The sequence below is a fragment of the Triturus cristatus genome, chromosome 3_1, assembly GCF_964204655.1.
Source record: "Triturus cristatus chromosome 3_1, aTriCri1.1, whole genome shotgun sequence".
In the NCBI taxonomy this organism is placed as follows: Eukaryota; Metazoa; Chordata; class Amphibia; order Caudata; family Salamandridae; genus Triturus; species Triturus cristatus.
Window position 1 is genome coordinate 736,206,041 of NC_140583.1, and position 12,799 is coordinate 736,218,839.

The 12,799-nt window shown below is 43.6% G+C and overlaps 1 protein-coding gene across 2 annotated transcripts in view; it reads right to left on the reverse strand.

The window, feature by feature from the left end:
• The window catches only part of MUC6 (mucin 6, oligomeric mucus/gel-forming), a 159,696-nt gene that overhangs the window by 106,161 nt on the left and 40,736 nt on the right, over positions 1-12,799 (reverse strand). For both annotated transcript variants that reach the window (XM_085644897.1, XM_085644896.1), the window contains exons 4-10: positions 12,509-12,749; positions 11,563-11,686; positions 10,977-11,064; positions 9,591-9,703; positions 8,955-9,162; positions 5,275-5,403; positions 4,212-4,332 (exon numbers count right to left, since the gene is read on the reverse strand). In XM_085644897.1, the coding sequence (XP_085501023.1) occupies positions 4,212-4,332; positions 5,275-5,403; positions 8,955-9,162; positions 9,591-9,703; positions 10,977-11,064; positions 11,563-11,686; positions 12,509-12,749 (1,024 nt within the window). The remainder of the gene's footprint in view (positions 1-4,211; positions 4,333-5,274; positions 5,404-8,954; positions 9,163-9,590; positions 9,704-10,976; positions 11,065-11,562; positions 11,687-12,508; positions 12,750-12,799) is intronic.

Below are 12,799 nucleotides of genomic sequence, written 5' to 3' on the forward strand. Positions count from 1 at the left end.
ACAGAGAGCAAATTTAAACTGGCATCAGTTTGACTGGCAGCAGCAGCTCTGTAAATCTAACATTATTCTTGCCATCGTGTGAAATGCTGTCCCGGAGCCTGCGCCAGCCATCTAGCCTTTCTCCCGCCACGAAGCTGCTGTATCATTTAAATCCTCTTATTTTGTCTCAGGAGATCGATTTTACTGTGCTACGGTTGTACATTCTGTGTCAGGCTCCCGGTGGGGCTGGAGGGCTGCGCCGCTCCTCCAGTTACTAAACACTTACAGTAAAAATGCTGTCACCGGAGCCTGTGCCAGCCATCTAGTCCTTTTCCCTTACTCTCTACCACTTACTCTCTACTACTCTCTCTCTACTACTCTCTCTCTACTACTCTCTACTGCTTACTCTCTACTACTCTCTCTACTACTCTCTACTCTCTACTACTCTCTACTCTACTACTCTCTACTACTCTCTACTACTCACTCTCTACTCTCTACTACTTTCTACTGCTCTCTACTACTCACTCTCTACTACTCTCTACTATACTACTCTTCTACTCTCTACTACTCACTCTCTACTACTCTCTACTATTCTCTACTACTCAATCTCTACTACTCTCTACTCTCTACTACTCACTCTCTACTACTCTCTCTCTACTATGCTCTACTACTCGCTCTCTACTACTCCCTAGTACTCTAGTACTCTCTACTCTCTACTACTCTCTACTCCTCTCTCTCTACTACTCAATACTACTCAGTCTCTACTACTCAGTCTCTACTACTCACTCTCTACTACTCTCTGCTCTCTACTACTCACTCTACTACTCTCTACTACTATTTTTCTACTACTCTCTATTACTCACTCTCTACTACTCACTCTCTACTACTCTCTACACTCTACTACTCACTCTCTACTACTCACTCTCTACTACTCTCTACTACTCACACTCTACTAATCTCTACTCCTCTTTCTCTACTACTCACTCTCTACTACTCACTCTCTACTACTCAGTCTCTACTACTCAGTCTCTACTACTCTCTGCTCTCTACTACTCACTCTACTACTCTCTACTACTCTCTACTACTCACTCCCTACTACTCACTCTCTACTACTCACTACTGTCTACTCACTCTCTACTACTCACTCTCTACTACTCTCTACTACTCACTCTCTACTGCTTACTCTCTACTACTCTCTCTACTACTCTCTACTCTCTACTACTCTCTACTCTACTACTCTCTACTACTCTCTACTACTCACTCTCTACTCTCTACTACTTTGTACTGCTCTCTACTACTCACTCTCTACTACTCTCTACTATACTACTCTTCTACTCTCTACTACTCACTCTCTACTACTCTCTACTATTCTCTACTACTCAATCTCTACTACTCTCTACTCTCTACTACTCTCTCTCTACTATGCTCTACTACTCGCTCTCTACTACTCCCTAGTACTCTAGTACTCTCTACTCTCTACTACTCTCTACTCCTCTCTCTCTACTACTCAATACTACTCAGTCTCTACTACTCAGTCTCTACTACTCACTCTCTACTACTCTCTGCTCTCTACTACTCACTCTACTACTCTCTACTACTATTTTTCTACTACTCTCTATTACTCACTCTCTACTACTCACTCTCTACTACTCTCTACACTCTACTACTCACTCTCTACTACTCACTCTCTACTACTCTCTACTACTCACACTCTACTACTCTCTACTCCTCTTTCTCTACTACTCACTCTCTACTACTCACTCTCTACTACTCAGTCTCTACTACTAAGTCTCTACTACTCTCTGCTCTCTACTACTCACTCTACTACTCTCTACTACTCTCTACTACTCACTCCCTACTACTCACTCTCTACTACTCACTACTGTCTACTCACTCTCTACTACTCACTCTCTACTACTCTCTACTACTCACTCTCACTCACTCTACTACTCTTCTACTCTCTACTACTCCCTAGTACTCTAGTACTCTCTACTCTCTACTACTCTCTACTCCTCTCTCTCTACTACTCAATACTACTCAGTCTCTACTACTCACTCTCTACTACTCACTCTCTACTACTCTCTGCTCTCTACTACTCACTCTACTACTCTCTACTACTATTTTTCTACTACTCTCTATTACTCACTCTCTACTACTCACTACTCTCTACTCACTCTCTACTACTCACTCTCTACTACTCTCTACACTCTACTACTCACTCTCTACTACTCACTCTCTACTACTCACTCTACTACTCTCTACTACTCACACTCTACTACTCTCTACTCCTCTTTCTCTACTACTCACTCTCTACTACTCACTCTCTACTACTCAGTCTCTACTACTCAGTCTCTACTACTCTCTGCTCTCTACTACTCACTCTACTACTCTCTACTACTCTTTACTACTCACTCCCTACTACTCACTCTCTACTACTCACTACTGTCTACTCACTCTCTACTACTCACTCTTTACTACTCTCTACTACTCACTCTCACTCACTCTACTACTCTTCTACTCTCTACTACTCTCTACTCTCTACTACTCACTCTCAACTACTCTCTACTACTCACACTCTACTACTCCTCTCTCTCTACTACTCTCTACTACTCACTCTACCACTCAGTCTCTTCTACTCAGTCTCTACTACTCACTCTCTACTACTCTCTACTACTCTCTGCTCTCTACTACTCACTCTACTACTCCCTACCATTCTCTACTACTCACTCTCTACTACTTACTCTTCTACTCTCTCTCTACTACTCTCTCTCTACTACTCACTATTACTCACTCTCTACTACTCTCTACTACTCTCTACTACTCACTCTCTACTACTCTTTTACACTCTACTCTTGACTCCCTACTACTCACTCTCTACTACTCTCTACTACTCACTCTCTACTACTCTCTACTCTCTCTCTACCACTCACTCTCTACTACTCACTCTCTCTATTACTCACTCTCTACTACTCACTCTCTACTACTCACTCTCTACTCACTCACTCTCTACAACTTACTCTCTACTATTCACTCTCTACTACTCTCTCTCTACTACTCAAGGGAAGTTTCAAATGTCAATCAACCCACAGTTGTAACCCCCTCCCCCGCCCCGTGTCCCTGCTGCCCTCCTCAATGCATCCACAGGCATTCTATACCTAAGCGGTGTAGTAGGAATATATACTGTTACTACGCATGCGAATACATCGCATGCCATTACAACACAGTCATTAGAATGACCGTGTTGTTACCACGTATACAATTACATCGCAAGTCATTACTACAACTTGCTGTCGGGGGTGCGCTGGACTTAGGAATAGTATTATTTACTATTCCTACTCCAGCTTGTGCAACACCAGGGAAGGTGTTGGATTCTAAATCCAACATCAGTGCGCCCCCTTCAGCAAGTCGTAGTAATGACTTGCGATGTAAATGTATGCGTGGTAACAATGCGGTCGTTGTAACAACCACGTTGTAATGGTGCCGCGTTGTGATGGTAGAGTTGTAAACGCTGTTTCCCCTGCAGAACAGGTGGCAAAATGTCATTTAGTTCAATTCACATATATTGACTAAAACTGAACCCATTAAATGACACCCCAAAAAAGGTTCTAACAAAAGTTCGCTGCATTTCAAGAAACGTCTGTTCAGTCCTGGTCTGAATTGCATACATTAATAACCCTGATAATTTTGTTTAGCCAACCTCGAAACAGGGTGCTTTGAGATTTCCAATAATATGTAATTAGTGACTTGGCCACAGTCATAGAGATAACAAGCATTGAAAATGCAATAGGCCTCGCCTTTGATTAAGTTAAAGCCATTTGCTTTCCTAATGGTATTGTATAGCAAAGCAAATGACTTTAAGTTAATGAAAGGCGAGATCTGTTGCCTTTTCAATGTTTGTTAAAATCTGCTGTATGGCTTCGTAATTCCTTGCTTTGGAAAACATTATAAAATCATTGCCTTTTTTTTATTTTGTTTGGGTGATTACCACAATCAGTGTTTTTGTTGTTATTGCGATGAATATCTTGTGATTTTGCGCTTCTATGGTTAACCTATTTTAACTCACTCAAGTTCTTATTATTTGACCGATTGTTTGATTGATTGATTTATTAGGTATACCAATTAATGATCACAGCCAGACTAGCAAAGTAAAGCCTGGGGCTTCACAATGGATTTTGGTATCATTCATATTTCACAATCCCACCCCTTCTTCATTGGGTGGGTCTGGTACTCACCAGGTTTGGCAAGAAAACGTTGCTGTCTCATTCTGGGTGTAGATTTGCTCATTGATTTTGCAGGGACAGTCAGTCACCTGGACACATTCGCCAGTGCCAGTGATGTCATCCAGAACAGTACCTGCATTACAAAGTACAAGGGCTAAGCACATTCCTCCTGAACCACATTCAGTCCCATCGCATTTGTCTTGTGATCCTCTTGCAGGACTTCTCTTTATTCAGATGTATTATTCATATACCACTAAAGCATTTGTCCCTCTTTTATTTCCCTCTCTGTGTCTCTGACATTTATCTCATTACCTCTTCCCTATCTCTTCCTGCCCCTCCGTATATGATTTTCTTCCCCCCCTTCCTTTCACCCTAGTCCCCGCTTACCTTTCCTCTCCCCCAGCCTGTTCTTGTCCTTTTTCTCATCTCTTTCTTCTCTTCACAATTCTTTCCTCACTTCAAAATCTCCCCATCTACTTTTTAATTACCCTTTATTTGCCTGTTTTTATCTCCCTCAGTCTTTCAATTTTTTTTCTCATTATGTTCTTCTATCTACATAACCCAATAATAGGCTCTTGGTTATCCCCCTGACTTTCTCTGTCTATCTAGCTCTTCTTCTCTTCTCATTATTATCACTACATTCATGAGAAATTACCTTGGCCTCATTCTCGACTTCAATGTACTATCCGGCACTCGCTATTACTTTCTCCTATCCCTTCCCTGTTCTCACTCTCTCCTACATCTCTCGTCAGATTCACCTATTTCTTCTCTTTTCTCCCTTCGTTCTGTCTCTCTTCCTTACTTTCACCCTCAGCCTTTTTGTCTTGCCTCACACCACCTGTTACCCCATTATGACTTCTCCCACTATATTCCACTGCTCTTTTGTACCTACCCAATAATACGTTTTTGGGGTGAAACACAATTTTGCCACCAAGTACCTGTAGCCTTGGTACTGCTATCTGGGTATTTGCACATTATCCCTGAAATATCTTTCTTTGGCATTCCATTATTCATGTAGTTTGAGTGAGTTAAGGGATGCGTGGACATTTTTGGGTTAAATTGAAATGAAGGATACCTTCTGGGCAGAAGCAGCCATAGACGCCTGGGTGGTTGGATGGACACGTGTACTGGGGGTTGGTGCATGTGGCGATACAGGGCATTCCGCTCTCGTCGTACACCTGATTAGCTGGGCAGACGGCGACAGCTGTAATAGAGAAGAATAACATGCATATCATGTCTTTTTAAAGAACTAATGGGATTGAATAACTAAGCATCCCGGATTTTCGGGACAACCCAGTTTTGCCCATTGGTCACTAGAAAGTTCAGTAAATTGAACACATGTCCCTGTTTCCAGAGAGTGTCAACTGAACACAGAAGAGGACGTATTCTCATATGTTCCAGTCCACAATTTGTTAACAGCCTATGCAGAATGCAACTCAATAAAACAAATGAATCTGTGTGCAAAAGTTTCATGTAATTCCCCTTAATGCCTCATTGTCTAAGTACTCAAAAGTATGCCATTCTGTTTCCCTTAGTTGAATGTCCAGGTTTTTTATTTTCAAGATCTGGTCAACCCATGATGGGAGCTTGGGGATATCATTCGAGAATTAAGTGACATTTTTTATATAAAAAATAATGTTTTTATGATTGTGAAGCACAGCAGCACAAATGTACCTGTAGAAAAATAACATTTTTAGAATAACCAAAGTGTGGTGTATTAATTTGGATATATTTTTTCTTTTCTACTACTCAAGGGCCAGATGTACAAAACCATTTTTGCATTCATAACCCTGCGATTCTCAAAATCACATGGTTTGTAAACAGAAAATGCTTTTTACAATGCACTAAACCCATTTTGAAAGTTAGACATTAATTTGCGACTTGCAAAATGGGTTTAGTGCCCATACCGAAAAATAATTAAGAAAAGGCATAAAGGGACGTTCCCCCCGCATTATGATTTGGTAGGTATGTTTTATTGGTTTGTGACCAGTGATTGGTTCCTAGAATGGGCAGATGAAAGCAAAATACTAACCACCCTACAGGCTGGGTTCAGAGCCGGGATTTCGACTCTGGACCAACTTTTTAGGCTGCAGGTTTTGTATTGGAAGACAGTAATACTGGAGGGTTGTAGCTTATACCTGGTATTTGTTGACCTACGGGCCGCTTTCGACCTCGTGCCCAGGGAAAAGCTATGGAGGGTATTGGAAGATCTAAAGCTCCCCCCATACTTACTAGAGCTCCTAAAGCGGTTCCATAAAGGGAACTATGCCCAGGTACGCTGTGGTAAGAATGGCGATTTATCCGACCCTTTCCCCGTCACCAGAGGAGTTCGCCAGGGCTGCGCCTTGGCACCTACACTCTTCAGTCTCTACATAAATGGCCTGGTTGGTGACCTGGACTCGGTCAGGAATAATGACGCCCCTCGCCTGTCATCTGGACGGGTGCCCGCTTTGATGTTCGCTGACGACACTTTATTGTTATCACGGACATCAACGGGCATCCAGAGGGTCCTGGATGGATTTGTAACATTCTGCGCTCTGCGTGGACTTGAAATGAACTTAGATAAGACAAAGTACATGATTTTCGGCCCACCAAAGCGCACCCGCCCCTGCCCATCCTTGAATGGCATTCCGCTCGAAAGGGTCAGAACATTTGTTTACCTGGGTGTTACCCTGACCGAAGATTTCGGTTGGGGCCCCCAGGTGACCAAATCTGCCCTAAAGCTGACACAGGTAGCTGGTGGCATTAGCAAGTTTCACAGGAAAACGCAATTTAAACCAGTGTCTCCAGCCCTTGAAATGTATAGGGTTCAAGCAAGACCTACCGCTACATACGGTGCAGAACTCTGGGGCCACACCCGTGTATTACCCCTATCAAGGGCTGAACACACATTTGTTAGAAACTTGCTAGGGCTCCCCCAGAGTACACCTCTCGTCCCCTTGAGGTTAGATCTAGACCTGGAACCCATTTCTGAATTTCTGTCAAACCGACCCCTCCTATACTGGAGAAGGTTATGGACAGTGCCCGAGCTCAATGACTATAGAGCTGAATTCTTGGCTATCTGGGACCAACTGAAGGTTAAAAGTATACCCTGGCTATCTCACCTTAAAGCATTAATATACCAGATAGGTCTGCCTCAACTCTGGGACTCTCCATGGGTGAGCTGTTTAGCGGTACAGAAGAAGGACTTGCTAGTGCTACTAAAGCAGCACAGGCTAACTCTGCTGTACCGCTCACAGACTATGGGTAGGTTGACCACAGAATTTTTGCAAGTCAAGATGGCACCCAGCAGGGAGGAATTCTTAGACCAAATTCAGCCCCAGTTTGCCAAAAAATTATATACTCAGTTAAGGCACGGCTGCCTCCCAATCGGGGACTTTACTTGCAAATGGCCAGGAAGAAGTGAGGGGCTTTGTCCGGCTTGCAACACAACCAAAGAAGATTTAGTTCATATCTTATTCTTCTGCCCTGCCTATAAAGAAATTCGTAGATCATGGCTTGTACCATTATGTAGAAATCTAGGCCTAAAACAATGCGCACAAGCATGTAGGATATTGCGCTATGACACTTCGCCCCCTATCGTATTCACTGTTTCCCGTTTCTTGCACAGCATGTGGCGAAGGAGGTCCACTTTTATTAACTGAATCATTAATGTGTAAATCTCAACTTTGATAACTCTGTTTAATAACTTTTTACTTGTATGTATTAATATTTATGTTTTATTCTGAATGTACATATTTTATCTGTGCTTTTATGGTCATCGACCGAAATAAAGCTATCAAAGATGAGGTTACTTAAATCTCAAAGGAGATGGTACCTAATTCTTAAAAGGAAAGGGATTCCCTTTCAAAATCGTGATAGGAAAACTCAGGGGCTTATTTACAAGCCCCTTGCGCTGCAACCTTTTTTTTACGCAGGGAGGCACAATGTGCTGGCCCATATATACAAGACCACATGAAGCCACCATGCGTGGCTTTTCATGGTCTTGTAAAACCCAGGATGCGCATGTTTGCTCCTTATCATCACAATGATCACATCCTGCGGTCAATCAATTTTGTCCAAAGTTAAGTCATCATCATCATCACTGTCTGTTGACCCTGGCCATCTGACCCGTCTCAATTGTAATGTTGCTCCACCACACCGTCCCTTCATTTATTCATTTTGAATCGTTAAATTGCTGCAAACTGATTTTATATAAACGCTATTATATACAAAAGACTCGAAATGTGCGGTGTAACAGTCACAGCGACGCACACGTGGACTGACTGAGTGGTCTTGTCTTCTCATCTCTTTCCCTACAAAGAGGAGCGTTGTAGTAGACAGGACTCCTCATTTTCCGACTTGTCAAATGAAACTTTGCATATGAACGAGCAGCGGCTGGCACAGGTAAACGCGGTGAGGCGGGGCGGAGAGGGAGGGGGTAATTTGACAGACAACAGAATAGGTATAATTAAATAAATAAATAATATCTATTCCGTTGTCTGTCGACGCCCCCCCGCCGCGCCCTGCCACACCCCACTGCGCTTACCTATGTCGGCCGCCACTGATATGAACACATATTACTCCATGAACATTCCTGGATACCTGAGACTCGCTTAGATGCAGATAGTAACTAACTGTCTTGCATTGCAGTCTGTGGTTTTGAGACAGCAGAATCTGAAAGCATGTGTTAAACTGAGATACATTTTGGGGAGGGGTTGAGCCCCAGCGTCCTAATTTATAAGCTAACACTGGTTACCCATTGAGGCCACTTACGGCAGAAGGTTTGGTCCCTCCAGTTGTTGACTTGCTGCAGGCTGTTGGCACACTGACTGGAATATTGTGACAGTGTAGAGCAGACACAATTCGGCATGCCTGGTGTTTTACAGTAGTACATTTCTCTTTGGCACGGGCCAATGAAGTTGTCCTTTGGCACAGTGCAGGATGATGACACCTGGTCCAGCAGTTCCGAGCAGATGGTGACCTGGAAGAGAGAGATTGAGTCATGGATTAAATCAGGACTGTTCGCTTGTGTTATGGGAGCACAAGATCTGGCCCATTCAGGTGGCCAGTAACCATGTATGGATTTGTGGTACTCCTACAACAGAGAACCAGAGACAAAATCAAGCACACAGGAAACTATGGCCATGTCTTGGCTGACCCACACAATGTTTGCCTTCATTGAAGAGGCATTATATGTTTATGCAGCAGTACCTGGGCTAATCCATGAAAATGTATGTGAGGGCCTCATTAAGTCAAAAATAACGGTTTAGTGACTTCATTGTTGCATCACAAATGTATAGGAGATCAAATGTAAAGGGTTCCTGTTAGGCTTTACGCTAAAATTGCAAACTTGAAATACTTGGTTGTGATCAGTATACATTAACAGAGAATGAGCAGGATGACACTTACATATATGTCATTTGGCAGCATCGTGGTTGTACCAGTCTGAAATGGGCAGTTCACTCCTGGGTCATCTATCTGCTGACTCAAGGCATACTGGTATGGAAAAACAAGATTCCCTCCTGCCGAAGAAATAGGACAGTGAACTAGAAAATCCATGCAACTTTCCAGAATGTACATGAGGCAGTGAAAGAACTGTGGCCATAGAGAAAAGACTTCCTTAGTGCAACCTGGTATAGAACCTGTCGACGCATTAAGATACCAACAGAGCTATGTTCTACCAGTAAAGGACACTTCTCCCATAGTGACCAGCGGCTCATAGCTAGTTGGCAAGAATACTTCTCAGTATTGATAGTTAACTTTCCACTATTGACCTAGGGCTCACATCTAGAACTGTGGGACTAACCAAGCTCTCCTGATGCACTGCTTGTACTTAGTAGCCAGCTGCTGACCCGTTTTCCTGGACAATGCCACAAGTGACATAAAGATAACCCCAATTCAGCACCAGCACCAAACTCATCACACAGGACCCGCCTTCACTACAAGAATCCCCACACGGTTCTGCAAGAGCATCTAATGAATGACTTGGAGTTTCTCCACTTCTTGAGATCTCATACAGCTACTGTGTTGCAATGTGGTATATTAAGTTTGCCTTTGTGTGAAGGTGCTGAAAAATGTCCCGACAAATCTCCATCAATGCTGTTCACTGTGGCTTCCAGCATTCGATACTTTTCCTCCTCTATCACCTCCCCACAATGGAAGCGATGTCGCCAGATCCAGTTCTTTTTGTGGGTTGCCCATCTGATTTACAGGATTGAATGGCCACACAAAGTGGACATTCACTTAAAGTACTGCCCCCCTCCCCCACATTGAATGAACGTAAAACGTAGCCCACTACTGTGGTTTGAGGAGCTTGCACTGCATTTCCATGGCAGTCAAATCGAGACGAGCAGCATCCCTTGTGAAAATAGTAGTAATGAGTTATGTGCTACCGCTCACCCTGAAGTTGCAGTACTTGCAACAGCTACAGCACTCTCGATGCATCAATATTTAGGCTTGCTACTTTTTCAATAATGATTTCAAGCTGTACATTGGTAATAGCCTAATACGCTCTGCTTCTTGCCTTCTGTGTTCCTGTCCTTCTAGGGCCGGGTCCTAATCTCAGTGGATGGTACCGACTCCCACCCCAGCAACTGGATAAGTCTGCTGTGATCTGAAACCAATTCAACTCCAAATCCTAACCAAATAGACATTCAGGAAAATATGCCACTGGAACACTGCAGGTAAACGAGCATGGACCAATGGGATATCACTCTCACCACTTCACAGAAGTGATTTACATAATAACATGAGCAAACCTTGATGAAAACACTTGAGTCCCTCATAGGAGCTTACCTTCTTCTTTAAACTCATCCAGGTGTTCGCCGTTGAAGTTCCCGCACATCCCACAAGTTTCACCGGCATATTTTCTGTCTACGTCAACCTGTGGGTTTTCAAATGACTGTTAGGGCTCAAGAAAACTAGATGTTTTATTCATCTGTATTCTCAATATGTGCCTTGTACCTCCTGACTGCATTCCTGTGCATTTTATTGCTCTTATTTTGTGTCACAGTGAAATCAAATTTGGGAGACTCCACCCATTCTCAGAGCAATAATTTCTACCGGCCTTCAATAAGAAGACAAATTGAGGCTCACCACTGGGCCCTGTGATGCCCCCTTCTCCCTCCCCCCACAGCCATCAAGACTTCTAGCCCACTACAAATGGAATACTCCATAGATGTCTCTCATCTCAAACAGAGAGTAACAATCTCCAGGAGTCTGGCCAACTGGTGTAATTACTACTGGCCCCACTAATTCTCCCAGCTTCGTTGGAGAAGCTTCTCATCGCCATCTTCCTGCACTGTCCAATAGAATGAATTGTCCTTGGCTTTCCAGATTACGCATTAGGAAAGCGTGCCACCGGGACCCGCGTGGTACTCACAGAGAGGCTGTATTTATCCCAGAAGACAGACAATTCCAGGTCTTGCTGCTTGGCTATCAGAGCGGTTTGACTTCCGTATTTCATGATCTGGATCCCGTTGTAGCTGTAAGGGAACTTTATTTTCCTGGCAAACAAAACCAAAAAAGTGTTAGCAGCCGCAGTAATCGTTGATGTTCTCCAAATTTCATCTGTGCATAAAATAGACATAACGCTATGCATGTTGACTAGCTTCAATGGGTAATCAATATAGCGTGATATTGAGGAGGAGCAGGCTTCCAAGTGGATTAACAGCAAAATATTGTTGTCAGACTATCATGTGACAATAATATTCTTACCTTGACATTGTCTACAAATTATACTTTCATAGGAGTTCATAAGACAAAATCTACAGCCCTTGGGGTAACATTCAGGAAACAGTATTTAGGACATGATATTTATGTCTAATGCCTACAGCAGACCGACCAGGGGGGAAATTGTCAGGGTCACAAAAATATCAATATTTATGAAATGATTGATTGAAATAGGGTTGCATATCATGCACACCTTAGGCATGCCTGCTATGTGAGCGGCTGCCACAGAACTGCCTGTCCTCTAGAGGGCCAGGCCTAGGGAAAATATCCCTGTTCACCTTTAGAACATACTAACAGAGCCATTGAACACTAACCACTCTTTGATTCTTCCACACCCTAAATCAGGTGCGACAATCATTTTTGGCGCCTCCCACATCCCATAACTGCCTCCTCGGATACCATCACTACCACCGGACAAAAGTGCCTCCCGTCTCTCCAATCGTAAGTTATTGGTAAACACAGTGCCCCCCTGAGATCAGCACCCCCTTCACAGGTCAGCGCCCAGTGCAGCCGCACCGGTCCCACTGCCCTAAAGCCGGCCCTGCCCTAAATCCTCCAAAGAAAAAGCATCCTGTCGCTTAAAGGCGAGTACTCACTTGTTGTTAACAGTGATGCTCTTCCCTTGCACAACAATGTTGATTGGTCCAATCAGGATGGTGATGACCTTCATGGTCCCGTTCTCGCCTTGTTGGTACTGCACGTTGAAGATCTCCGGCGGTGTGTTCTTGCAGACCCTCACAAAGATGTAGTTGCAGGTCCCATTGAAAAAATATGTGTCCCTGTCCAGAGTGAGAATATTGCCGCTGCCCCAGGTCGAACAGCGAACTTTGTCCAGACCTACAGCGGGGCGAGATAACGAAACACAACATGGGTCAGTTTCTGCCAGT